Source organism: Neodiprion fabricii, chromosome 6 (assembly GCF_021155785.1).
Source record: "Neodiprion fabricii isolate iyNeoFabr1 chromosome 6, iyNeoFabr1.1, whole genome shotgun sequence".
Classification (NCBI taxonomy): domain Eukaryota; kingdom Metazoa; phylum Arthropoda; class Insecta; order Hymenoptera; family Diprionidae; genus Neodiprion; species Neodiprion fabricii.
In genome coordinates, this window is record NC_060244.1 from 14,672,377 (window position 1) to 14,697,414 (window position 25,038).

The 25,038-nt window shown below is 39.6% G+C and overlaps 2 protein-coding genes and 2 long non-coding RNA genes across 4 annotated transcripts; 3 read left to right on the forward strand and 1 right to left on the reverse strand.

Annotated features, from left to right (window-relative positions):
• Window positions 1–15,651: 15,651 nt before the first annotated feature.
• Window positions 15,652–16,665, reverse strand: LOC124184646. Its single transcript, XR_006871231.1, has 4 exons — window positions 16,603–16,665; window positions 16,192–16,377; window positions 15,790–15,898; window positions 15,652–15,704 (listed from the first exon to the last, which is right to left on the reverse strand). It is a non-coding gene; the product is annotated as an uncharacterized LOC124184646 (long non-coding RNA).
• On the forward strand, window positions 16,587–17,313 carry LOC124184647. The gene is made up of 3 exons (XR_006871232.1): window positions 16,587–16,654; window positions 17,183–17,187; window positions 17,289–17,313. It is a non-coding gene; the product is annotated as an uncharacterized LOC124184647 (long non-coding RNA).
• A 3,544-nt stretch (window positions 17,314–20,857) lies between these two features.
• LOC124185066 (putative nuclease HARBI1) lies at window positions 20,858–21,498 on the forward strand. The gene is made up of 2 exons (XM_046575417.1): window positions 20,858–21,091; window positions 21,163–21,498. The coding sequence occupies exons 1-2, from the start codon at window positions 20,858–20,860 to the stop codon at window positions 21,496–21,498; spliced, it is 570 nt and encodes a 189-aa protein (XP_046431373.1).
• A 1,134-nt stretch (window positions 21,499–22,632) lies between these two features.
• LOC124185067 lies at window positions 22,633–24,876 on the forward strand. The gene is made up of 5 exons (XM_046575418.1): window positions 22,633–22,791; window positions 22,901–23,065; window positions 23,222–23,370; window positions 24,124–24,299; window positions 24,817–24,876. Exons 1-5 carry the CDS (start codon window positions 22,655–22,657, stop codon window positions 24,874–24,876), a joined length of 687 nt encoding a protein of 228 aa, XP_046431374.1. The 5' UTR covers window positions 22,633–22,654.
• The last annotated feature ends 162 nt before the right edge of the window (window positions 24,877–25,038 follow it).

Genomic DNA, 25,038 nt, shown 5'->3' on the forward strand with positions numbered 1-25,038 from the left:
GACGCGATTCACCCTTTCTACGGCATCGGCTTGCGCGTGTTACGATAGTACCTTGGCGTGGGTAATATTGTACGCGACGCATAGTTCGGCGACAGCCTCATTCGCGAATTCCGTGCCTTTATCCGTCAGGAGCACCTCCGGGGTACCCCATCGGGACAGCACGAGATCTTCCAGTGCGATAAGAATATTCTTCGCTTTTGATTTTCGCAAAGGCGCTAACTCCACCCATCGGGTAAACAGATCTTCGAAAACTAAAAGGTACTCGAAACCAGCCCGACTTCGAGGAAATGGACCCATGACGTCCGCCGCAACTACGGTACAGGGCGTGTCGACGACCCGTCGACCCATAAGGCCCGCCGGTGGCGCCTGCTACACCTTGCACTCTTGGCAGCGCTCGCAGCCCGGACCAGTAGTAATCAGCTTTCGCTCGCGCGTGGGTCTTCTCGACACCCAAATGCCCTGCTTGGGGGTCTTCGTGGACTTCGGTGAAAATACGCGACCGCTGCTTCCTCGGAAGCACTAATTTCCACGGCGCCAAGTTCGCTAGTATCGGTTTAACCAAGGGATCTGCCCGTAGATGGTACAGACACCCCTGGACTACTGACCAAGTCCGGAACTTGTGTGGGTAGTCTAGGACGTCCTGGACGCGATGATGATACCAGGGATCGACAACGGCTTCCCAGGCGGCTTCACGCTCTGTCCCTAGTCTGTCGTCCCCAGCAACGTCGAGGGCGACCAGCTGCTCAGTCCCCTCTTCGTCTTCGTACATCCGCGATAATGCATCAGGCATATGGTGCATCGCCCCTTTTCGATGTTCAGGGCTTCCACTACCTGGTGGACCTCAAATTAGTTGCAATAGTGGCATGAAATCAGGAGAAAAGTGGCACAGGATTAGGAAAAAAGTGGCCTTAAATGCCTAACAGAATCACATCTTTTCACTGGTTATAGATCATAATCTCAATAACGTGTGAAAAATATGCAAGAATTTTCGATAATTTTATGAAATTTATTTATTTTTCATCACAGTGTGTATCAAATATATCTACATTGCACATTTAGTTTCCAACGTAACATAACACGAAATCATATTACTTTTACTTAATATACTTAAAAATAACATTGCTCATCACATTTATTAATTGGACGTGAACATTGATAAAGGAATATACCCAGTAAACATGAGCCGGTTAAAATGTGGTTGAAGAAACGTTAAGGTCGTATAATTATGGTATAGGTAGAAAATATTACCGTGTTCGATATACGGTAATTTTTCAGTAAAATATTAATCGTTGTCTCTCCACAAATATTATACGATTTTCATTACACGTGCATTTAAACAACGGTTTCTAGACTAATAATCAACGTTTTGTTTACTAGTTCAATTGCTAATTTAAATTCGTTAAAAACCGGTATATTTATAGATATTAAAATACAAATTTTCTACGTTTCATCGTCAACGTTTTGTTGTGGTAAGCGAGATTCGTAGTATAAACGTGTGGTAAAACCGTTTATATTTCTAGTCTTATGAACAGTTAATGTTTTATTCCTTCACCGGTAACACAAGTTTAACGTTTCATTCACTGCTTTTCTACAACATTTAAACAACGGTTTCTAGACTAATAATCAACGTTTTGTTTACTAGCTCAATTGTCAATTTAAATTCGTTAAAAATCGGTATATTTGTAGGTATTAAAATACGAAATTTCTGCGTTCCATCATTAACGTTTTATTGTGGTAAGCGAGATCCGTAGTATAAACGTGTGGTAAAATCCATTATATTTCTAGTCTCATGAACAGCTAATATACATATTTTATTCCTTCACCAGTAACACAAGTTTAACGTTTCGTATAGTTACCATACCTTGCCAATATGTTCTCATTAATTGTTTAATAATTAAGTCAATACACTTTTGATCTACTGATCACATGTAATACGTGAAAATTACGTCGTACATAGACTTGTCATATCGATACACAGAATTATATACCTACTCGGGCTGAAACGTAAACAAGATTTGTTTCCTACCTTTCTGACCTTCATATCCAAGAATACTACCCTTTTCAACATAGTAAGGGCAGGAATCAACTTTTACATCATTTACTTACATATTGCGATGTTTGAATTTGGAACTATAATCATTATATTCAAGTTTTTCTCGTGTTAGCAGTGACTAAAATTCAACGTTTTGTTATCCTCCTCAGCACGTTTTTCTGATTACCTTAAATTTTGTAAACACCTGGTCATTCGATTTCCAATCTTTGTTTTCATTCGATAAACTAGTAAGTATCATCAAAAATATGAAAAAATTCAGGTGACATAACACTAGAAGTGATAATTTTATTCTACGTAATATTGTAAAGTAGAACAATATGTTACCTCCATTTTTTCAAATTCTTTTCCTTGTGTTATTGTTAATTCCCCAACATAGGAAAAAAAGTTGAAAAATCGATGAACAGATTTTTTTACAAAGGTCGCCAAGAAATTACGTAGTTGAGCATATAAGTGCATCCCTTCGCGGCGTCTTTATTAATTGTAAAACATACGCTTTCCTATACCATAATGTATATATTGGAATAACCCATGCTAGTAAAGCGAGTGGCCGTAGATGAAGCTCGTGTACCATGGATGTTACATATACGTATAATGAGCGCATGTGTCAAACGACAAGCGGTCGCGAAGAATCGAGAATGTCCTAGCGTGAAATACTCGCGCCTCTTCTTCTGCCTCTGATTGGCTCGCTAGGTCAGCGTGTTGTAACTCGTACGGTTCCTGCACGCTGAGAGCCGAGGACGACGCGCCAGAATGCCCCCCCCCCACCACCGTTCGCGAAGGCTCTCAGCTCACGCGATCAGTGAATCAGTCTAATTTGACCAACTTCCGAGGTCAGTGCACGTCCGTGTTTATGTGAGCCTTCATAAGCTGGTAAGTACAAATGTATTTCCTATTTGGAAAAATTTATCACGATGATTTAATACAGACGAAAATGACAATACAGGCGTAAATAACCTGACAATAAAAAGAAGAATAAAAAGAAATACTTTGTGATTGCGTCGTACTTGCTTTTGAACGTCGCCGAAAGGATGTAGGCACAATAGAATTGCTTGTAGATAATGCTATAAGAAGCATGTGTATGGTATGGAATATATACTGATTGCAAATAGAAGCCGCAGATATTTATTGTTAGCTTCACTCTTACTTGTGAAGGCATCGTTTTTCTTTTATAAGGTTATCCAGTGAAATAGATCGCTAACACATACGTATCATGTACGAATGAACGATCATTTAGTGGCTGCACCTTTTCCCAATAAACACACAGTGGTTGAAATGATATATAATAGACCTGTCAAGACACGTTGAGAGAACGTTGAAATGGCACATAAAAATTATTCTACCTAGAATACAGGTGTTAAATACTATGTATTTTCAGGTATTTGACGGATTAGCAGTGATATCGAGGAAGTGAATGCTCCAGCTGCGGTCGAATAATAATTAAAACTTATGCGTACTGCGTACCTAGACAACGCTTTCTATAGCGTCTGTGTTCTTTTTTGAAATAATGTGCCAATACTTTTTATTATTTTACTTTGTCAGGATTGTGATTTTTTACCTAGTCCCGAGATGAAAGTTAACAATTTTCCTCGTTAGGGTATAATCATTGTATGATTATTTTGTTTCATGTTTTATTTGTTATCAAACCTCTTGTATCGGATATAAGTTTTTGTTTGTTCATGTTTACTCAATTTTACTATTTGCTATACTTCTATACTCTTGTGAGTACATCTGTACAATTGAGGTATGCGTATATGTAAAAGACTGTATGTTTATTTATACATCCCAGTCAACAATCACACAGTTACATCGTTGGCATAATAAAATGTCCGCATCAACGATACAGACAAACTGGTATATAAAAAACTACTGTTATGTTTCGGATACATTGTTAAAGCGGATATTTCGATACGTGTGCAATGTAACTATTGTCATTGTTGCCTTGGATGAAAGTACCTTATAATAAATATATATCATGTTTCGCAAAGGTGTGTGCTTTATCTCATTTAGTTGTCCTGTATTTCTCATAAGAATACATAGGTGTGGATGTAAAATAATTAATATCATTTAATTGGTGCAAGTTACCATTACTGAAATAGCTAAGAATGTGAGCGTTGCTGTATCATCTAACCCCTGAGATAAGTCCATATTGACCATACAAGAAGCTTTTAACAGCTTGTGTATTAATATAGTATGTACATGAAAAATTATACCGAAAACATATTCTCAAGTTGGTTGTTACACGTTTATCGGAACCGCGTGATATTCGATTAAGTGTATTCAGTTAAACGTATAATAATTGTTTACGGATATCGTTTTTACGTTAAATCAACACACATTAAGTACGTGTATTATTATAAAAAAAATTTTCCAATGAACACGCTTATTAAACGTGTTTGAACCACGAAAAATGGTGGCTGTAACAGGTATATATTAAACGTCTACGTTGACATTTAAATTGCGTTCTTTCATACTTGTTTCATTACGTTTCTGAAAACCGTAATTTCGACGTTTACTTCAACCGTGGAATATCCGGATCATAATCACTAACAGAAAACGTTGATGAGCGCAGTCGAAAAAACCTATATCAGGGCGGACATTTTTCACGAGAAAAAACGTATGTGCTGAACGATTATTCAACTATATACAACGTTACTTTTCGACGAATTTCTTACGATTTATTTACCAGCAATGTTTATTGGGTAAAATAGTACGTTAGAATATTTTATAATGACGAAAGTATTAGGTACTATTCGTACTTGACCAGAAAAACATTTTTTTAATATATTCAATCCTAGTCTTCTAATTCTATTATTACCATATAGTTAGTCTTCGTTTAACCGAACTTGAGCATATGCTGTGATCAGTCGATTTAAATATCTTTGGTTATTTTTTGTTTCTTGGCAAATAAATCTGATAGCAGTCCACTCTTTCTTTTTTCTACTTGCTTAGCCAATCGGGATGCAACATTTTCTTGAGTTCTCTCTTGTTCTCGTAATTTTTCGGCACCCTCAATCAAACCTTGTGCCAATTGGGCTGCTTGTAAATCCTGGTTTTTAAGCGCTACTTGTAATCGTTTATTTGCTTCTGATAACAGAGCGTCAGCGCTTTGTTTCTTCATGTCTTGCTCTTTCTGTGCTACTTTGAGTTTCACTTCAAGGTCTTCAATACTCTGTTTCTTCGATTCTATCTCTTTCAAATTTTCTTTTTCTTGCTCAAGTCTCATTTTTTCGGCTTTTGCCGCTTCGGCAGTTTTGTATTTTTTCTTCCGTTCCTCCTCTAAGAAGCATGTGTAGTTTTGATGTGCTAAGCGTCCGCTGGTAATTAAGTCTCTTGTTATAGGAACTAGATGGGGTTTATTTTTGAACTTTTTAGTTCCATCACAAATCGCCAATCGAGCATTCAATGTCCTTTCAGACATTGGAGCTTTATCTATTGATAAAATCCTTTTAGATCTAGAGAAACCTCGTTCTACGTCCGCACTACCATGAGCTAAAGCCAAGCATGCTTTAACAACTCTGGTGATTATTGGATACTTTTGGATGTTACTTGAATCTTTCACACTGAAGACATTTTTCTGCCAGTAATGATCGATACGATCTTGTTCAAGTTCTGGTAGATCTTCTAATTGTAGGAGTTTCCATTCATCTAAGAGTGTACTTGATGAAATAGCCTCCAGCAATGGCATTGCTTCCGCTATTTTTACAATGTGTGAGCAGCTTATGGTTCGCTTTATTCTCTGTGGTTGTAGACATCGGCACGAGTAGATGAGATTTGAATGTGGATATGCTTGAAGTGAGGATTTCTTCAAGATGTGCAATGCTGCTTCTTTGTAGTGGTTTCGAGCTTGCAGCAAGAAGTGTTGTCTCTCCTTATCACTCAATGCATTGTCATTGAGACATTCTTGCACTGTTTTATCAATCACGATAGAATTTATTGGACATAAATTGGTGTCCGCGAATAATATATGTCCTTTCATATCATTTTTCTTATAATTCTTTAGGCTCTCAACTTTACAAACTCGACCAGCGAGTGTAAGTATTACATTTTGAAGTTCGTCAAACAAAATATGTATTAAAGGTTCCTCTTTTTGGAATTGTAACGAAAATTTAGTGAAAATAGCAGCACTATCAATGACAAAATAGAATTGAGCTTTCATATCTTTCTGCCGTATGTATTTACATATCGTAAGGTACTTTTGTGATGCCATGAGTTGCTTGCAATCTTTCTTATTCGGGATAAACCGTAGAAAATACCTGGTAAGTCCTTTGCACTGTTCCAAAACGCGTTGTGCACTAGGTTCTAGTGTCAGCCATCGAGTCGCTACGTGTTTGATGAAGTGGTTAGTTGGAAGATTTTCTTCAATCTGACACTTCTCAAAGTATTCACAGCGAGATGGCCACCCATGGAAAAAATAGTAAATTTGCAATATGAGGTCACTGACTTCGTTGCCAAGTTCACTGAGGCCTTTTAGAAATGCATTGTGAATAATATGAATATTACACCATCCGATATCAAGTAGTCCCTTGCCACGCAGTTGATTTACTTCTGTATTTAAGATTGACCATACTTTTTTATTAACATTCGGACCATCAGCGCCCAGCATGATTAACTTATCCTGTAGAAAGTCAGCTTCCACAATAGCTTTATTGATGCATTTAGCTAATTCTTCGGCAGTTACATGACCCATGAAAAATGTTTGTACATGATGGGCAACAACTTCTTTGTTAGTTTCAGAAAAATATCGGACTCTAACCTGCAACTCTTTTTTATGTTCTACATTAGTTGTTTCGTCATATGAGAGACAGTAACTTGTAGACTGCTGAACATCGTCGGTAAGAATTTTCTTGAAATATGGTCCTAAGGCCTCAGTGATTAAGTATCCTAGCTTTGTACGGCCGAGACTGAACTTCTCAGAAATAGCTCCTGGAAACATGGCTTGGAAAACTTCTTTCAAATCATCACATGATGCTGCTGACATATTACTATGGACATTTTTGATTGCCCAAATGATTTCAGCTTTCATATCAGCGTCAAGTTGGTTGCACAACACCATTCGTTGCGGTTCCTTGGCACGGCCGTCCTCAGCAGGAACAGATCCATCCAATTTTAGTTGCTTTTGATCCAGTTTAGTACGAGCTTCCAGCTTGTGTTTTGTGGAGGAAGAATGTTGAATGATAAAATGAAAACCCTTCGTTACGTACGAAAATGAGGTATTGCAGATTTGACAATACAATTCATTGCCTGTATCAATTTGTTTGCACCACGTGGATACCTTATATCCTAAAGGATCATTCCTCAGCAGCCAGCTGCTTTGAAATTTATATTGACGGACCATCGCTCAACTATAAAAGAAAAAGAAAATAATGTCACTCTACACTGAATTCGACTGAATAATACGCGAGAACATTGGCGCCTTCAAATAATAAAGACAGAGTCTGGTCAAGCTCTGGAAATACCTATACTACGATAGATGCGACATAACCTCTAACTATCAAATCTTTCATTAGAAATGGGTATTAACTTGTTAACTCAAATGAACTGAACTAGTAACTCATTATCAGCAGTATATACTAAATCCACTGTTGTTATTTGAAATAACTTGCGTACAAATAAGAATAAATACTTACGTCACTTGTATTGTCACTGCTACATAAAACGCGGAACGCGGAGACCACGTGGTGCCTCGGGGGGCTGCTGCGACTAGCGGCGAAAATCCATTATAGTGGCTGTGACAGACGACACAAACCACCATGGAAAATGGCGACGCTACGGCGCAAATTAGCACTAAGCGTACGCGCGGTATTTGAAACCGAATTAACAGCATATGGACACGATTTTTTTTTTCACGCAAATGTTATGAAAATTTTCAATTTCGCAATGAAATACATGTAAATAGTGGCATTAGAGGCAATTTCTGCAAAAAAGAGGCAAAAAAGTGGCATCATAAAAAAAAGTGGCAACATAGTGGCATTAGAGGCAGAGTGGCAGCCCTGGATGTTTGATCTCGCAATCATATTCGAGCAAATCGAGCGCCCACCCAGGTAATCGACCCGTCGGATTTCTCAATTCCCGCAACCACTTTGAACTCGCGTGGTCGGTTATCACGGTGAAGTGATAACCTTCAAAGTATGCTCTAAACTTCTTGAAGGCTCATATCACCGCGAGGCATTCCTGCTCGGTTGTGGAATACTACCGTTCCGCGTCCGACATGGTCCGACTCGCGTACGCGATCACACCACGAGCCTTCTCGTAACTTGTTAGCGACCTAAGCTTTTTGGAACGCAATTAGTGATCCAAAAATCAAAATGGCCGTTGGGACATCGGGTCTCACTTCTCTACGATAGGCAACGGCCAAAGCCCTTGAGGTGGAGGCAATGCGAAAACAATATTTCGGGTTGAGCAAGCTTCGGCGGATTGAGGTGTACAAAAACACCTCAGACGAGGTTTTGAGCACTCGGAAGAGTCAAAGCCTCAAAATTATAGAAATAAAAATAACAATATTGATTTTGAACAAAGAAATCGTGGTTCTTTTCAAGACCAGAAAAACAAGCGTGGAACGCGGTTATGACAAATCAAACCGGCTTGACTTGTATATTTTGTAAAAAAATAGAACATGACGTCAACCGTTGTTTTCTGATTAAAAAAATTATTGGAGAATCAATGCAGAGTTCGAATCCGAACTCTTATAAATGGCGTAAGAAAGATATAGAAATAGGGGAAGCAAATCCTCAGTCGAGCTCTTCAACAGGAACTCGTCCAAAAAACTAATTTCAGATGATTTGTCGGGGCGAAAATCATCGCAGATTGTTAACAGTGGAAGCCCTCTTGGAGAACAGTTTTTAATTAGAAGTCTACGACAGTCTGGTCTCTACGCGCACGGTACTGTAAATGGCGTCGATTGTCTTTGGGTGATAGACACCGGCGCGGAAGTAACCGTAGTTCGATCGGATCTCTGTAAATCCGATGACCAGATTGTTCCCTCTTTATCCCTGCGAACAGCCACTGGAGAGACGACCCTGGTTTTAAGACAGGTGACTGTCCAAATTAACCTTTTTGGGTGTATCGACTCTCCACATAAGGTTTTTATAGCAGATATAGAGGATGAAGGTATTTTGGGAATAGACTTTCTCACAGCTCATAACTGTGTTATCTCGACTAAGAGAAATTCACTAGCTTCACACAATCGCAAAATAACTCTTTGTACGAATAGGAATGCAATTTATTGGACTCCTAGAATTCAGGAAATAGAACTTTCAGACGATGATTTTCAACAACACTTTCCTTTACATTACAGGGCCTTGTTGAGAAATCTTCGATTTCATTGAATTTAGCTCAGTTAGAATCGTTTGAATCTCTTCTGCTAGAGTTTATAGATTCTTTCGCCAAAGATAGTGGTGATAAAGGCCGACGTACTTCCGTCAAGCACAAGATCGACGTCGGAGAGAATTCACCAATAAAACAAGCTCCTCGAAGACTCGCTCTCAACGCCCGAGAAGAGGTGAAGAAGCTTGTGGAAGACATGTTAATGAACGATGTGATTGAACCATCGTCTAGTCCCTGGGCCTCACCAATCGTCCTTCTTAACAAAAAGGACGGATCCAAACGATTTTGTATCGATTACAGGAAGCTGAATGATATAACGAAGGAAGATTCTTACCCTCTACCCAGAATCGACGAGACACTCGACCTGATAGTTGGTGCAACTTGGTTCAGCACCATAGATCGTCAGAGCGGATACTGGCAGGTCGAAAAGAATCCTCTAGATAAAGAAAAAACAGCTTTTGTTACGGGTTTAGGAGGATTATGTCAGTCCAAGGTTATGCCATTTGGTTTGAGTAATGCCCCGGCTACCTTTGAACGAATGATGGAGGCTGTTCTCCATGGGCTCAATGGCAAAATTTGCCTTGTTTATTTAGACGGTATAATCGTCTTTGGCAAGAACTTTGAAGAAGTTCAAAATCCCAAACAAGTTTTCGCCAGGCTGAAGCAAGCAGGCCTAAAAATGAGCCCGAAAAAATGCCATTTGTTCCAGAAAGAAGTAGTCTTCCTCGGACATATCGTCTCAGCACAAGGTGTGAAGACCGACCCATCCAAAATAGAGAAGGTTTCTTCTTGGCCGACACCTAAGAATAAAGAAAAAATTCAATGCTTTTTAGGCCTTTGTACGTATTACAGAAGATTTGCAAAAGATTTCGGTAGTATAGCTAAACCTTTCCATCACTTGACCGGAATCAAGATTCCTTTTGACTGGACCCCGGAATGCGAAGAATCTTTCAAGAAATTGAAAGAAAATCATATTTCTTCGCCGATTTTAGCTTATCCCGAGGTCGAACTTCCTTTCATTTTAGATACGGATGCCTCTCTTTCAGGAATAGATGGGGTTCTGTCACACATTCAGGGAGGTCAAGAGACAGTGATAAGTTATTTCAGCAGAGTTCTGAGTAAAACCGAGAGGAATTATTGTGTCACTCGTAGAGAACTTTTAGCTGTTGTTAAGACCGTAGTTCATTTTCATCATTATCTGTACGGTAGGAGATTTTCGATACGAACAGACCATGCTTCTCGTAGGTGGTTACTTTCGTTCAAATCACCCGAAGGTCAGGTAGCTAGATGGTTAGAAAGGCTCGGACAGTACGATTTTGACATTCGTCATCGAGCAGGAATTCATCATGGAAACGCCGATGCTCTCTCTCGAAGACCCTGCGAAGAAATGTCAGAGTGTAAACAGTGTGCACGATTAGAGAAAAACCGAAACCCTGTTTCCTGTTTTGATACAGAAGATTTCTCTCGAAAATAACCAGGAGGAATGGAGAAAATCACAAGAGGACGACACTTTGACTCAAGTGTCCTGGAAGGAAACGGAAACTCGTCCGGACTGGCAGGATGTATTTTTAGCCGAGCCAGATTTGAAAATTTATTGGGTTCAATGGGACTCTATCCTTTCAATTGATGGAATTTTATACCGAAAATGGGAATCTGCAGACTTGAAAGAAATCAGGTGGCAACTTTTGGTTCCCAGGACACGAGTTCCGGAGATTCTTGCTCTTCATCATGATTCTCCTGCAGGCGGACACTTCGCTTCCAATAAAACTCTTGGCAGAAGTCGCAACTTCTACTTTTGGCCCCGTTGCCGGACGGACGTTGAAGATTGGTGCCGAAGATGTCGAATCTGCACGGCAAAGAAAGGAACTCGGGCGAAAGGATAAAGCTCTCTCTAAATTCACAACGTGGGAGCTCCATTCGAAAGGATACCGATGGACATTCTCGGACCTCTCCCGATAACCCATTTTGGAAATAAATATGCTTTGGTTATTGCTGATAATTTTACTAAGTGGCCTGAAGTGGTTCCTCTCGCTAATCAAGAAGCCTCCACTGTAGCACAGGCATTCGTTAAAGAGTTTATTTGTAGACACGGAGTTCCTCTAAAACTTCATACTGATCAAGGCCGAAATTTTGAGTCAACCTTAATTAAAGAGGTTACTCAGATTTTAGGGGTTAGAAAAACTCGTACGACTCCTTTGCATCCGCAATCTCACGGCATGATAGAGCGTCTGAATCGAACCTTCCTACAGTATTTGTCGTCCTTCGTAGAGCAGAATCAGAGAGACTGGGTCTCCTGGATCCCTCTTTTTCTCTTATCTTACAGATCTGCGATTCATGAGACGACAAAGCAGACGCCGGCCCTCATGCTCACTGGAAGAAATCTTCGAGTTCCGTCAGATTTAGAGAAAGGCCCTGTTCCTGTGCAAAGACAGCATCAAACAGATCATGCCTTTTTATTACAGCAACGTTTAGAGGGAATTCATCACTTTGCTAGGAGTAGAATTTCTATGGCTTCAGACAAATTAAAAACTCGTTATGATATTCGAGCCAGAGATTTAAAATTCAATTTTGGAGATTTTGTCTAGCTTTTTCAACTCCGAAGACAAAGGATGATGTCCCAAACTACAAAGAAATTGGGAAGGCCCTTACTTAGCGGTCAACCGGATGAATGATGTTTTTAGAATCCGAAGATCTTCTCATTCGCGTCAGAAAGTGGTTCACTTGGATCGTCTTTCTCCATTTGAATAAGATCAACCTGGAACAGTCTCTTCAAGACCAAGAACATCCTTGGAGGTTAGATCTCCAAACGTACACCCTTGACGACTGTGATCGACTTGACCTTCTTTACAGTCGGTCATCGATTGGGAGAAGAATCTGCCTTTTGGAATTCATTTGAGTAAAACTCGACCGCTTATGATCATAATTGAAGGGAATATCGGATGCGGAAAAACAACTTTTACCAAGAGGTTTTTAGCAGATCGCCAGGTCTGTACACTTTTAGAACCTCTTGAGGAATATCGAGACGTAGCTGGAATTAATCTCTTAGATTTGATGTATCAGGACCCAGATCGTTATTGCTATTATTTTCAGCATTTCGCTCAGATGGTTATGTTAGATAGACATCTCCAGTCGACTTTATTGCCTGTAAAGGTGATGGAAAGATCGATATTCATTAGCAATTGTTTCGTAGAAGCTCGTTGTCCCCGTCGGGGGGGAGTAGTGTTACAAAGGGTGAAATCACCCGTTTTGCCCCCTTTTCAATGATCTAGTAGTCATCATAGATAAAAGACGTTTATAAACCTCTTAAGTCTTTCAAAAGAATAAGGTTGCTACGTCAACCAACATTATTGTAAAAACAGTCTTGTTTCAGACTTAAAACGAGAAACACATATCTTGCAATTAAAGCTTTTTCACGACACTTCATTTACGCCTTTGATTTTGGCTTCATAATCAAACTCACGGATCCATATTTATTTTCGTTACATCAGAGAACGTTACAATATATTTCCAGCCAGCGATAATACAAAACAAAAGAAATGATACTCCAAAAGTCGCTCTTCGCGATTCCAAATACCAATACTTGGGTTTAACAAAAAGACAAGAAAGAACAAAAAAAAATTAGTAGATCTAGAAGACCTCTACGGCCTACGTGCGCCAGTCACTGCCTTAAGAATAAACGCTAACTCACAAAAACTAAAAACAAAATTGGACCCGACGCGCTGCCCGCGATCGTCCTCTACGGAATGGCGCTGATCGCCAACTTAATAATAAACTTCTCGACGAAAACGGAACCGCAATCCCGACCGACACGCTGACCGCGATCGGTAATAAATCAAAAAAAAAAAAATTGCACATGCCTACGGACGCCAATCGCCACCTTATTACTAACTAATAATACAAAAGCCCAAACGAAAAAAGGGCTCGCCGCGTTACCCGCGACTGTCCTCTACAAAAAAAATTGTAATCTACATGCACCCGAGCTCAACTTTCTCCGTGACGTCGCGACGCGGTTCGCGAATTCGAACGCTCCCCTTTCGACGGCTCGCGACCTACACGAGAAATGATATTTTATCGTACTGATTTGACGTGACCCCTCGTAACGGAATTTGGTTTCACTCAAATTTGAGACAATAGTGCCTCGGCTCAACACGTGGCTCCACTCGACCTTCTCGATCACCCGAAGTTGGCTCTGCTTTATTACGCGCAACTCAGGCTACGCTCACCAAACGAAAGAATCGGTAAACGATTGGTGAGGATTTTCTGACAACCAAATTACAAACGGCCATCCTTTCTCGGACAAGCCCTCGCTCAATTGCTCTCGAAATAAGATCGCGAGAATATCAGCAACGCTTACCGCTCCACATCCAGGAGGTCGATTCTGTACTAGGCGCAATCGAATAGCGTCCGACGCAAAGTCGACATAGCTTCGGAAGCGTTATATATTGCGTACGACGCGATTCCGTACCATCTCAAATTGGCGCAGTAACTGCGTCAGTGACGATATTTAGCGTCAGAATATTGTGCGGGCTGTCGATCCCGTGCAATCGCGATTTCGTCTTTCATTGCGTTGTAAGGTGAGGTAAAATGTGTAGTGTACGTGAGGACGCGGTATGAGTATGAGAGAGTGCGTGGTGTATGTATAAATGTGTGTGTGTGTGTGTGGTGTGGTGTGAGAAGCTTGTAAGGTGTGAAGAACTCATCAGTCAAAATAAAGCCGCCAAGCGATTAACGTCTCTTGTTCTCTCTTACCTGCACGACACCACAATTCTCATGGTCATTTTATACATTTTTCTGCTTCAGCAATGTTTATCAATGTACAAGCCTGATATGGCGGGAAGAATAATCAACGCTTGTGCCATGTTGCATAATATGGAGTTGCATTATCGAATACCATTTGAAGAGTTCGCCTAGGAAGATGTCGCACAAGCTAATGCTATGCCAGCACCCGGACCTTGTATTGCTGAACCTCTTGAAGGAAGAGCACGCCTTGCTGAGGGACGCCGTGTACAACAGCAACTTATCCGAGACAACTTTATGCACTTGTAGTTGGCGGTGTATATGTGACTTCGTGAAGAATCCGGAAAATCATATGAAATACAGTAGCGCCCAAAAGTATTTTGACAAACATAGTAATTGAGTTAATCGCATGCAAGAATAAACTACAAAAATCAATAATATTATTTGTTGAAACAAATTCGATGTTCTATATAGTTGTTAAAAATGATCTCTCGATTACTCGAAAATGAAGTTGAAATAAAGAAAAGTAAGAGAAACGATTGATCAAAGTGATGACGAATTTTATATTTTCAAAATACTTTTGAGCATTACTGTATGTATGTGGTGAGACTTGATAGATATATATATATATATGTCTTATACCATATCTCTAGCGTTGAGATGTCCTGTATATGACGAAAATTGTATATAATTTGAACTGTTTTGAATGAGAAGAAGCGTGTGAGTTTAAATTTGTATTGCTTCCTTAGAGTCTACTGTCTTTCATCGATTTTTCGCTATGAAAAGTAACTTTTGTGATTTACTCTGCAGCTGACTATGTTTTAAGGTTTCCGGCAAGCCTACGGAATTTAAGAAAAAACGAACAAAAAAATGTGCATAACCTGCCAAAAAAGATGGGCGTTCAAAAAAATTAAAAACTTTATTTAACCTGAACTCATTCGGCGTTTTTATTTTACATCTCAATTTCTGAGCATGTCACAGTAAAAAATTCTTAAAAACAAAACCACGTCCGTGTGTAAGAAATCATACATAAAGTTTCATATAAAAAAAAAAAAATTTTAATAAGGATATGATGGAGATTAATGGAATCCTGTCATCGCTACCGCTATTGAATTTAGAGCCTGGCATATCTGCCTCTTTACTTCTAATTTCTCTTTCTCCAGCTCCAGTCGTTTGGCTTCGTTATTTGCAGACATTACCATCGCCTGTGACATTCTCTAAAACATATAAGTACAAACGTTTGCACAATTCCACTGGCATAATAATTTGCAGATCGATTTATTCATATACAGTTTAAACAGAAATACCTCAAGTATTTCGTTCTGCTTTTGTTGCATTTCTACAACCGTCTTAAAGACATCATCTCTTCTTTTGTTTTTCTTCCTGCGAACGGCTCTGACAGGGTGTGTGGCTTTTTTTATCTTTGGGGTTGTCTGCTGCAATGATGGGTGTGACAGTGTGTGCGATGATGATGCTATGCCATCATCACTGCAGACAACTTCTACCAATGTTTCAGGTTCTGCAAGGTTCTTCAATTCATCAGCTTCTTGGATGGTGTGTTCCTCCTCCTGTCCTATTGCCGTGTCTGATTCTACGAATAAAATACGTTGCCACAACATCATATTATACATCATTATTGTTAGTAATACACGTGGCTGCTCGGGACATACGCTTACCAATTGTGGTGCTTGTCGACACTATATTGTATTCTTCAAATACTGATATATGAGTAGGTATCTCGTTTAAAACTGACTCGTCTGCTTCCCGCAGTTGTGTAATTGCAGACTGAAATATGTAAATGAATAAACATGTTTGGCTTTTCAATCATTTAAATGGAAGGGATTAATTTGTATACCATTTATGGGGGCTGAGCTAGAGCAGTTGATCCGACATAAATGAGTTCCTTTATTCAGCGTTAAATTTAACTTACTTTAATACTATCGGTTATTATCGTTCATTCACGCATATTTTTCAAATTATTTGCCACAATTTTGATCTCGTCTTGTACTCGGTATATAATCTATCTAAAAGAATATCTTCTGTAAGCAGTTTTTGTATTTCATGTTCTCATTACATACCATCTCTTCAGGCACCGAATCAGGGACCCTGCACCCTTCCCTTGCAGCAGGTCCTATCAATCCGAGGATCATCAAATCTTCTTCCGATAGCGTATTATTATCCATAGGAAAATTGCCAGTTTTGATGCGGGCATTTTTAAGGCTTACAGCTTTGGCTCTGACTCGAGTTTTTATATCCTTCCAAACCTGAAAAATGCCATAAGAACTGTTCTTCAAAAATGGAGTTTCCACCGTCACAAAGCTTTCAGTCTCGTTTCAAAGCTTTCATTTCAGTTCTGGTAGAAACTTGGTGAATGAGAATAAAAAAATTCACCTATTATGGTTTCATCTATAAGTAAATTATACCAACTGCAAATAAACAGTGTTCAAAAAATCAACGTTTTTATAAGGAAGTTTTCGAAGTTTACTCACTTTCTGCCACTGAATTTGTGTTTTCTCAAACCCTCAGGAGTTCAATTCCCTTGTTAGTGCTTTTAAAGAGAGCTTTTATCATTATTATTATGTACACTTACTCCTGAATGACTCTTAGGCGGCAGGATCGGGGGGGGGGGGGGGGGGGGGGGTTGCACGTAAAGAGTTCGCTCTATTTTAGAGATTGGAGAGGAAATAACTTTAATAGTAGCATTACATTTCACAAGGAAAATATTTCGGCTTCGCCGTAGAATTGGCCAGAAAGAGAGAGGTTGAAAATTCTGCTACAGTCCGTCCCGTTGTGGTCTCACAAAATGGCGTCGTCGCCATGCGGCCTCCCGCCCGCTTACAGTAACTGCGTCCCACTCCTTGTTCACACAGAACGCATACAAACACACTCACGGCTCCCACACAGAGAATCCCCGGCCACACAGGCACCGTTGAGGTGGAGGGTCGCGATCCCTCCACTCAACCGTGGGTTGCACTCGCCTCCTCGCTCGCACTCTCCGACGGTACGCGTCGGACTGGGGCGAGATGGGGTCCTTTCGCCAGCCCCACGACCAGATCACGTGGTTGGTAGGCCACGTGATCGAGCCGCAAATGCCGCGCGCTTGTCGCTGGCAAACGTCGTTACCACCCGTCGTCCCTGCCATCATTTTCTTTTTTTTTTATTAATTTTTTCACAGTGCCTTCCACAATTCGTCTCCTTTTTCTTTTCCTCGAGCACCTATAAGCCGTCCTGCTGCAAACTCTCTATGGTTATACATTGTGACGTGGATTTTTCCCGCTCTTCGGTCACTCGGAGAAAATGATCGAGAACTTACCGCGCGCACAATAAATCGGCGTCCACGATGTACCCTGGACCTAAAACAATATCGCAAAATTTGTTGGGCGCCTGGCGTGATTAACACGCCTCGAAATCGGTAATGCGAAATACCGCGACCATATACTCGATAGCTCAGTACCGCGGAAAGGGGAGGGGTAATTTTTGGGTAGAGAAAGATACAACACACGTACGCCACCACGTGGTTTGGCCAAATCACTATAAAATGCCAGTAATATATTTCTCGCCAGCGATAATACAAAAAAAATAAAAATAATAATAATACTGCGAAAGTCGTTCTTCGCGATTCCAAATACAAATGCTTAGATTTAACCAAAAAAAAAGAAAGAACAAACAAAATAATGAAAAAAAATGAATAGATCTAGAAGACCGCTACGGCCTACGTGCGCTAGTCGCTGTCTTAATAATACCCTAACTCACAAAAACCAAAAACGAAATTTTGACTCGATGCGCTGCCCGCGATCGTCCTCTACTAACTACGACGCTAATCGTCACTTAATCATAGACCGCTAGACAAAAACGTAATCGAGATCGTAATCGACGCGCTAACCGCGATCGTTATTAAATCTAGGTGATGTCTTACTTCTACGTGCGCTAGTCGCCACCTTACTTATACACAATAATTCGTAAACTAAACCAAAAGGACGTGACTCGACGCGCTAACCGCGACCAAATTAATAAATCTAGGAAGCTTTTCTTTTCGTGCTTGTGTGTAGCGTATTATGACGCATCCGAGCTCCAGTCGTAGTCACTATTTCCAAAAAGTTCGCAACCCGTCCCGCTAAACCGAGCATCCACGCACAGTGATACGCGACCCACACGAGAGGTGACACTTTTTACATACGCAGACTTGACGAGACCCCATGCAGCGGAATTTGGCCACACTCAATTTCGAAACGAAATTGTCCCCCCTCGAAACCGTGACTCTACGCGAGACTTTACAGGGATCAACTTGACTCTACGCGTTATCGCGAAAACTCAGGCTACGGTCATCATCAAGGGGATCGACAAACGAATTTCGAGCGCTACTCTAACTCAATAATCAAGCGGGCCGACCGTTTACGAGTGCGCCAATCTAACTTGTGCTCGAAATATGTTCGCAAAGAATTACAAGCGCTTACCGCTTCGCATCGACACGATGAATTCTCCGACACCGGTCTCCGCCATGTCACACACAATTTTCTAACTTTTGTTTGATTCAATCGTGACCACCGCGAAACGTCGCCAGCAGGGGGAGTTCACTCAATGCTTTTGTGGGGTCACCGGTGTGGTGTTGGCCGATGTGGCGTAGCGAAGGTAGTGAAGTTGTCCACTCGGTCGGTAGCAGGCCCACTCCTGCCGTGTTCAATGGGAAAGGTGCACTCAAATGATTGACACTTCGGTTACGGGTAATCAACAGAATTTATTAAAGGTCTAGAGAGCACCAGAGGTGTGTACAGCTTCAGCGTCGACACGTGAATGCCTCGCGAGAGTCGCCTTGTTCCCCTCTCGCTTTCTTGGCTCTCCCCTACTTCGCCGCTACTCCCACTCTAGCGCTTAGGGGGGGGACGGAGTATCTATACCCCACACTTTTAGATGGGAGCGAATTTTGGCAGGCTGCAGGAGTACACTGTACCAACACAATATTGAAAAATTCGCAGTTACTATATTTCTATAGTTATTTCTTGCTAGAGTATAGTAACATGTCAGCATTACTTAGGATGTTAAGAGCGCCCTCTACCGAGTAATGTGATTGGAGAAAATTTAAGCGCAGAAGTTTAAATGAAAGAGAATATCATTTTAAAAATTGCAGTTGTAAATAGTTAAATAGCAATAAAAGTCAGCTCCAAAAATAAATAATTTTAAATAAAAATAACAAATCAATAATAAATAGTAAATGACAAATAATGCTCGAAATCACAAAAAAATTCAAGATAACCAATGTTTACACATGTAATCGCAGTAACATAGGATACAAGAATGGCAGAATATTATTTTCCGGCTGCACATGTGCACATTACTATTATTAGCAGTTCTACCACTCTAAAATATTCACTTCTAGTAGAATTTTGTTTTCGTAACTTGTCGCGCCTTACTCCTGCAGCCTGCCAAAATTGCTTGGAGTGGGGGTAAAGAGTGAACTCCCCCTGGTCGCCAGGACTCAAGTGACGAGCTCTGCAAATCGGAGCCGCAATTCGAACATGCCTCGAACATAGGCGCTATCCGTAGCCAAAATTCTCCCGATCTAATTGGGGTTCTCGTTACGAAACTCTTACAGCCTAGCGTATCGCTATCGTTGAATTCCGCTGTCGCGGGGTGTTGATTGGCTGGCCAGTCTCTGGTACCCCGTAGCTCGACAGTGGCGTGGTGACGACTTCGCGAGGGGGCCTGTCGTCAGCTGGTTGACGGCGGGAGGGGGGGGGCTACGGCTTGCCGGCCACCAACGGGAATCTCGTTCGCCTTGGATTCCCTCGCGGCAGAGCTCTCCGTTGACGCTCTCTCCGTTGACGCTCTCTCCGTAGCCTCGTGTGAGGCCCTCCTTTCGTCGCGATCCGCCGTGATTGCCATCCAGTAACGTCGTTCGAATTTGCTGCCGATCCCCTGTCTGAGGCCGCATTTACTCGCCACCCAAAAAAAAATGAACAAAAATCTGAAAAGTCGTATTCGCTAGACCGACTGTGGTCCCCTTTCAGAGTCTCGGATGCGTGACCGTTGTCCTGGCGCTCTTTTTCGAAATGAGCCGCGGTCTGCTCCGCGTGCTCCCTAAGTTTATGGTCCGTCTGGAGTTCGGGGAGCCGTGTGGAACGCGCAGTAAAAATGCCACGTTACAACATATATTCGATCAAATATTTCCTTGGCTTACTGTTGTGCTTGTGGGAACGTTTTACTACTTCAGTAGTCGGATTCTGTAACTCGCTATCGATAATTATCGCTATCGTTAACCAATACTATCGACGTTTTTCGTTTGAAGTGATTCTCTACAGCCGTGATGTTGATATTTGTCGGACGGCCGCGTCGCTAACTATCGACGAATGCTGCTTAGCTTAACGAGGGCTGAAGAACGCTCGTGTAGGCTTTAACGTTGTGTTTTATAGTACTACATATATAAGCTACGCGCAATAGGCGCCTTATTTAAAGAAAAAGCGTAAGAAGCCATTATACGGAGTGACAAGAACTTTTGTGTCATTGTGAATTAATTTATTCGGTTATTAATACTGAAGTATATTGGCTATAGTTGAGGTAAGTGCCAAGTTTTATGTATTATATATGTTTTCATCATACAAGTCAAATGATTGATTCAATGAAATCTGATAACTGATAGGTTATGTTTGTTTATAAAGCATTTCGATGTTTACGCGTCATCCGTGTAAACTTATGATGAGGTGTAATACAAGTTGTTTTAAATTTTCAATTCATTTAAATTTTTACAGGATGGCAGAGGGTTATCTTGCAATAGATATATCAAACTTAGATTATAGAGTTAGGCGTTTAGAACGAACATTAGAACGCAAGTTGATGCGAAGAGAGCAAGACCCATTTGATTTAACGAATGAAGAGTTTATTGAATTATACCGCATAAACCTACAACTTGCAGCAGACCTGATTGACACTTTACAGCCTAGTTTACAACGTGTGAGGGACAGTGGACTCTCAGTCCAAACACAGGTATTATGTTCGCATGCCAATTACCAATTTGCATTTTATTGTGAACTATATTTAGTATTTTCATATATCAGGTATTAACAGCTGTGAGATATTATGCCATCGGTTGTTATCAACGTCCAGTAGGAGACCAGTGGGGTATCTCATTAAGTCAGTCATCAGTGAGCCGGTGCATTCATGATGTCAAAAATGCTATCAATGAACGATTACTAAGGCCATGGGTACAATTTCCCATGACTCCGGAAGACTGGAAACGAGCAGCATCACAATTTGCCACCGCACTTCAACCATTTCAAGGAGCTATTGGAGCAATTGATTGCACTCATGTCGCATTGCTTGGGCCCAGAGAACATGAGGAGGCATGTGTTAATCACCATGGATATCACTCACTCAATGTGCAGGCGGTATGATTTTTAACCGTTATCACGTAGATACGTAGCAAATACGAGTGTAATAGAACACATAACTGTGGATAATGAAAACGTTTTTCATGCAGATATGTGATCGTAACTTGAAGATATTAAACATCAATGCACGTTATCCTGGGGCAAGAGATGATTCATACATATAGAGTACATCCCCTGTACGACGCATAATGGAGCGTGAATATAATCGAGATGAAAGAACGTTTATTATTGGTAAGTTGTAACTTGATACTTGTAACATTTATGAATAGTAGTTTTCAACATAGTGATTCATTGATAAATAAATTACTCATAATGTTGAATATTTTATCAGGTAACCAGGGTTACCCCTTGGAACCATGGCTGATGACTCCATTACCTAATGAACGCGAAGGAACTCCACGTTTCAATTATAATCAATCATTGTGTAGTGCAAGAAACTGTGTTGAACGATTGTTTGGAGTGCTTAAAAGTACGTTGAGGTGTCTTTCTAAACACAGAGTTTTGCAATATGAGCCTGGAATGGCTGGAAAAATTGTTAATGCCTGTGCAGTATTACACAATATGCGTATTGATTTTGGGCTACCACCAGATATGTATGAGGATGCAGATGAATATGTGACAAATATACCTAACATGGCGAACATGGATGATGACGACGGCAATAATCTTCCGCCTCTTGCACTCGCTCGCCGTATTCAAGATCGGTTAATACATACACAATTTAGATTATGAAAGGTATAATGTTGTTACGGTGGATTTAGACCATAAGAGGCATAATCTTGGTACGGAGGAACAAGTTACTCTTCATCGATTGATTTAAGTTTGAGATTTTGCTGAGCGGAGCGCAGACTACTATGAATGTCAATACACTGAGATTTTTGGGTCCGGCCGTTTTTTATATACTCAAGATATGCTTACGTACCGCAGTGGAGGTGGCACAAGTCAGGGGTGGTTTTATGTTTTTGTTTTTGGTAAACTCCGTACCACTGACTTGGCTGACGCGGCGCGTAGGCTATTCGCTGGGTGCGTAAGGCATAGTGGGGGACACAAAACTGATGTCAGCGCTCGCTGCGGACAATATAGAACTATGGGTGGCTCTTTTTTACTTAAGGCTATTAAAATAACACGTGTGTCAACTAAATTAAATAAAGTAAATAAAATGGGTCATCAAAGTTGTTGTGTAGTCGATTGCAAAAATACAAGTCGAAATAGCAATTGTAAATTTTATAAGTTTCCGGTTGCCAATTGGAAATTAAATCAGCGAAAAAAATGGATCGCTGCTGTTAAAAGGCAAAAGTAAGTATTATTATAACCTATAACCATATATTATAGAATAATATCATGTACATGTGTATATCATATAAGAAATCTGAGTATGTAATAGTTTAATTTTTTTTTTGTAAAGTATTGATGGATCGTTATGGTCTCCAAAACCTATGGATGTTATATGCAGTGAACACTTCATTAGCGGTGAAAAATCAGATATTGAATCAAGTCCCAACTTCGCTCCAACTATTTTTCCATCAGCTTATAGACGACGTAAAGTCAACGAATCTGCCGTTTTGAATAGGTACGTAAAAGAATTTAGTTTCGATTAATATATTTAGATTAATCGAAATAATCGACTAAAAAATTAAGTCACATTAATCGGTATAGTTAAAAATTTAGCAATACCTATTATAGTTAATTTAATTTTTATTTCTGTTATCGTAATTAATTCATCTAGACACAAACGCTTCATGGAGAGAAGAATAATGAAAAAGTCATTATCGTCAACGGCTGAGATACATCCGGTGATGAATTTTGTAGAACCGCCTGAAATAGCTGAAGGTGATCAAAATAATACATTCATGAATCAAACGGTGGAGCAGGCATGTGAAGCGAATATATATTTTACCTCGAATGTTTCATCAAAAACATTCATTTGTAATCGGTATATCACTCATAACAAATGTGATGCTGAGACACAAACAGAGATTCTGGAAGCGTCGACGTCAAAAATAATTACAAATAATAAAAAATATGTTAACAAGGAGTGCGGTACACCACATAGAACGTTTGCTGATCATGAAACTCAAGTAACCAATATGTTTGAAGGATTTTCATCAGTTAAAAAAAACGAGCAACTCATAGATCTTGCTGGTGTAACATTGAATAATTTTAATTTTTTATTAGACAGAACAAAACCTCCTAAAAAATCGACGATTGGTTACAAAGATAGACTGTTCATATTTTTAATGAAATTAAAAACAGGACTCACTTTTTCAGCTCTTGGCGTATTATTTAACGTGCATAGAACAACGATTTCAAGAATTTTTTTCGACATTTTGGAGCAATTAGCTAGTACGACAGCTAATTTAGTATTTTGGCCGGATATTGATGTTGTTCAAGCAACGATGCCTGAGTGTTTTCATCATGATTACAGTGATACTCGAGTAATCATCGATTGTACTGAATTTAATATTGAAATTCCTGCTAATGTTGATCATCGGGTTTATTGTTATTCGCATTATAAAAAAAATTTTACTGCGAAGGTTCTCATAGGTATCACTCCAGGAGGATTTATTTCCTTGAAATCAAAAGTAGCTGGTGGTCGTAAATCTGACTCTCAAATGACAATTGAATCAGGTTTATTAGATCTTCTAGAAGATGGTGACGTCGTTTTGGCTGACAAAGGTTTTCCGGAAATTAAAACATTTATCGATGCAAGTGGAAAAAAATTAAAAATGGTTATGCCACCTTTTTTAGAGAAAAAATCTGAATTTACAACACAACAAACTCAAGAAACGTACAGCATAGCAAAAGTACGAATTCATATTGAACGCATAATGCAACGATCAAGACTTTATCAAGTATTAAATAAATTTCCTGAAAATCTATTTCATTGTGTAGATGACATCATACATGTATGCTGTGTTTTGGTAAATTTACAACCACCAATAATTTCCAAAAAAAAAAATGAAGAATATAATTAATGGTTCAAAATAATTGATATTTTTTAATGAACTGGTTAATTTATTAAATTTTTTGGATCATGTACTAACATTACAACTGAATTATATATTAAATACATATTCTTAGGCATAAAATATACATTAATAAATCATATTTCAACTTTTAGCAACACGTAATAAAGCTTTTTTTATGTAATATTAAAATAATGTAATATAATGATATAATAAACTTTTAATAATATAAAATAAAACATCTTATTTATTTTAATATAATTATTCTGATGGATTAATTTTTTTTCTGTAAAAATTCGCACTGGTGAGGTTTCCTCACTGTTATTGTTATTGTCAACGTAAATTTCATTTTCAGCACAACTATCAGTATTTGATGTATCAATGTTTTCATCATTCTCTGTACTTGGTTCTTTAGTCATTGCCGCACAAAGAGCTGGTAAATAATCTCGAAAATAAAATATTTCACTTTGTGAAATAACTTTCTTTAAAAAATCTTCATCACGAAGCACTTCAACTAAACAACAACCACCTGGTATTGGTGAATATATAAAAATATCACAAATATTCATCCCACTCA

Bases quoted from the DNA above. Each gene is read 5' to 3' on its own strand.
- LOC124185066 (XM_046575417.1), top strand. From the start codon at position 20,858: ATGGCAGAGGGTTATCTTGCAATAGATATATCAAACTTAGATTATAGA. The intron at 21,092-21,162 runs GTATTATGTTCG...TTCATATATCAG, and splicing joins GACTCTCAGTCCAAACACAG to GTATTAACAGCTGTGAGATA.
- LOC124185067 (XM_046575418.1), top strand. From the start codon at position 22,655: ATGGGTCATCAAAGTTGTTGTGTAGTCGATTGCAAAAATACAAGTCGA. The intron at 22,792-22,900 runs GTAAGTATTATT...TTTTTTGTAAAG, and splicing joins GCTGCTGTTAAAAGGCAAAA to TATTGATGGATCGTTATGGT. The intron at 24,300-24,816 runs GTACGAATTCAT...TTTCATTTTCAG, and splicing joins AAACGTACAGCATAGCAAAA to CACAACTATCAGTATTTGAT.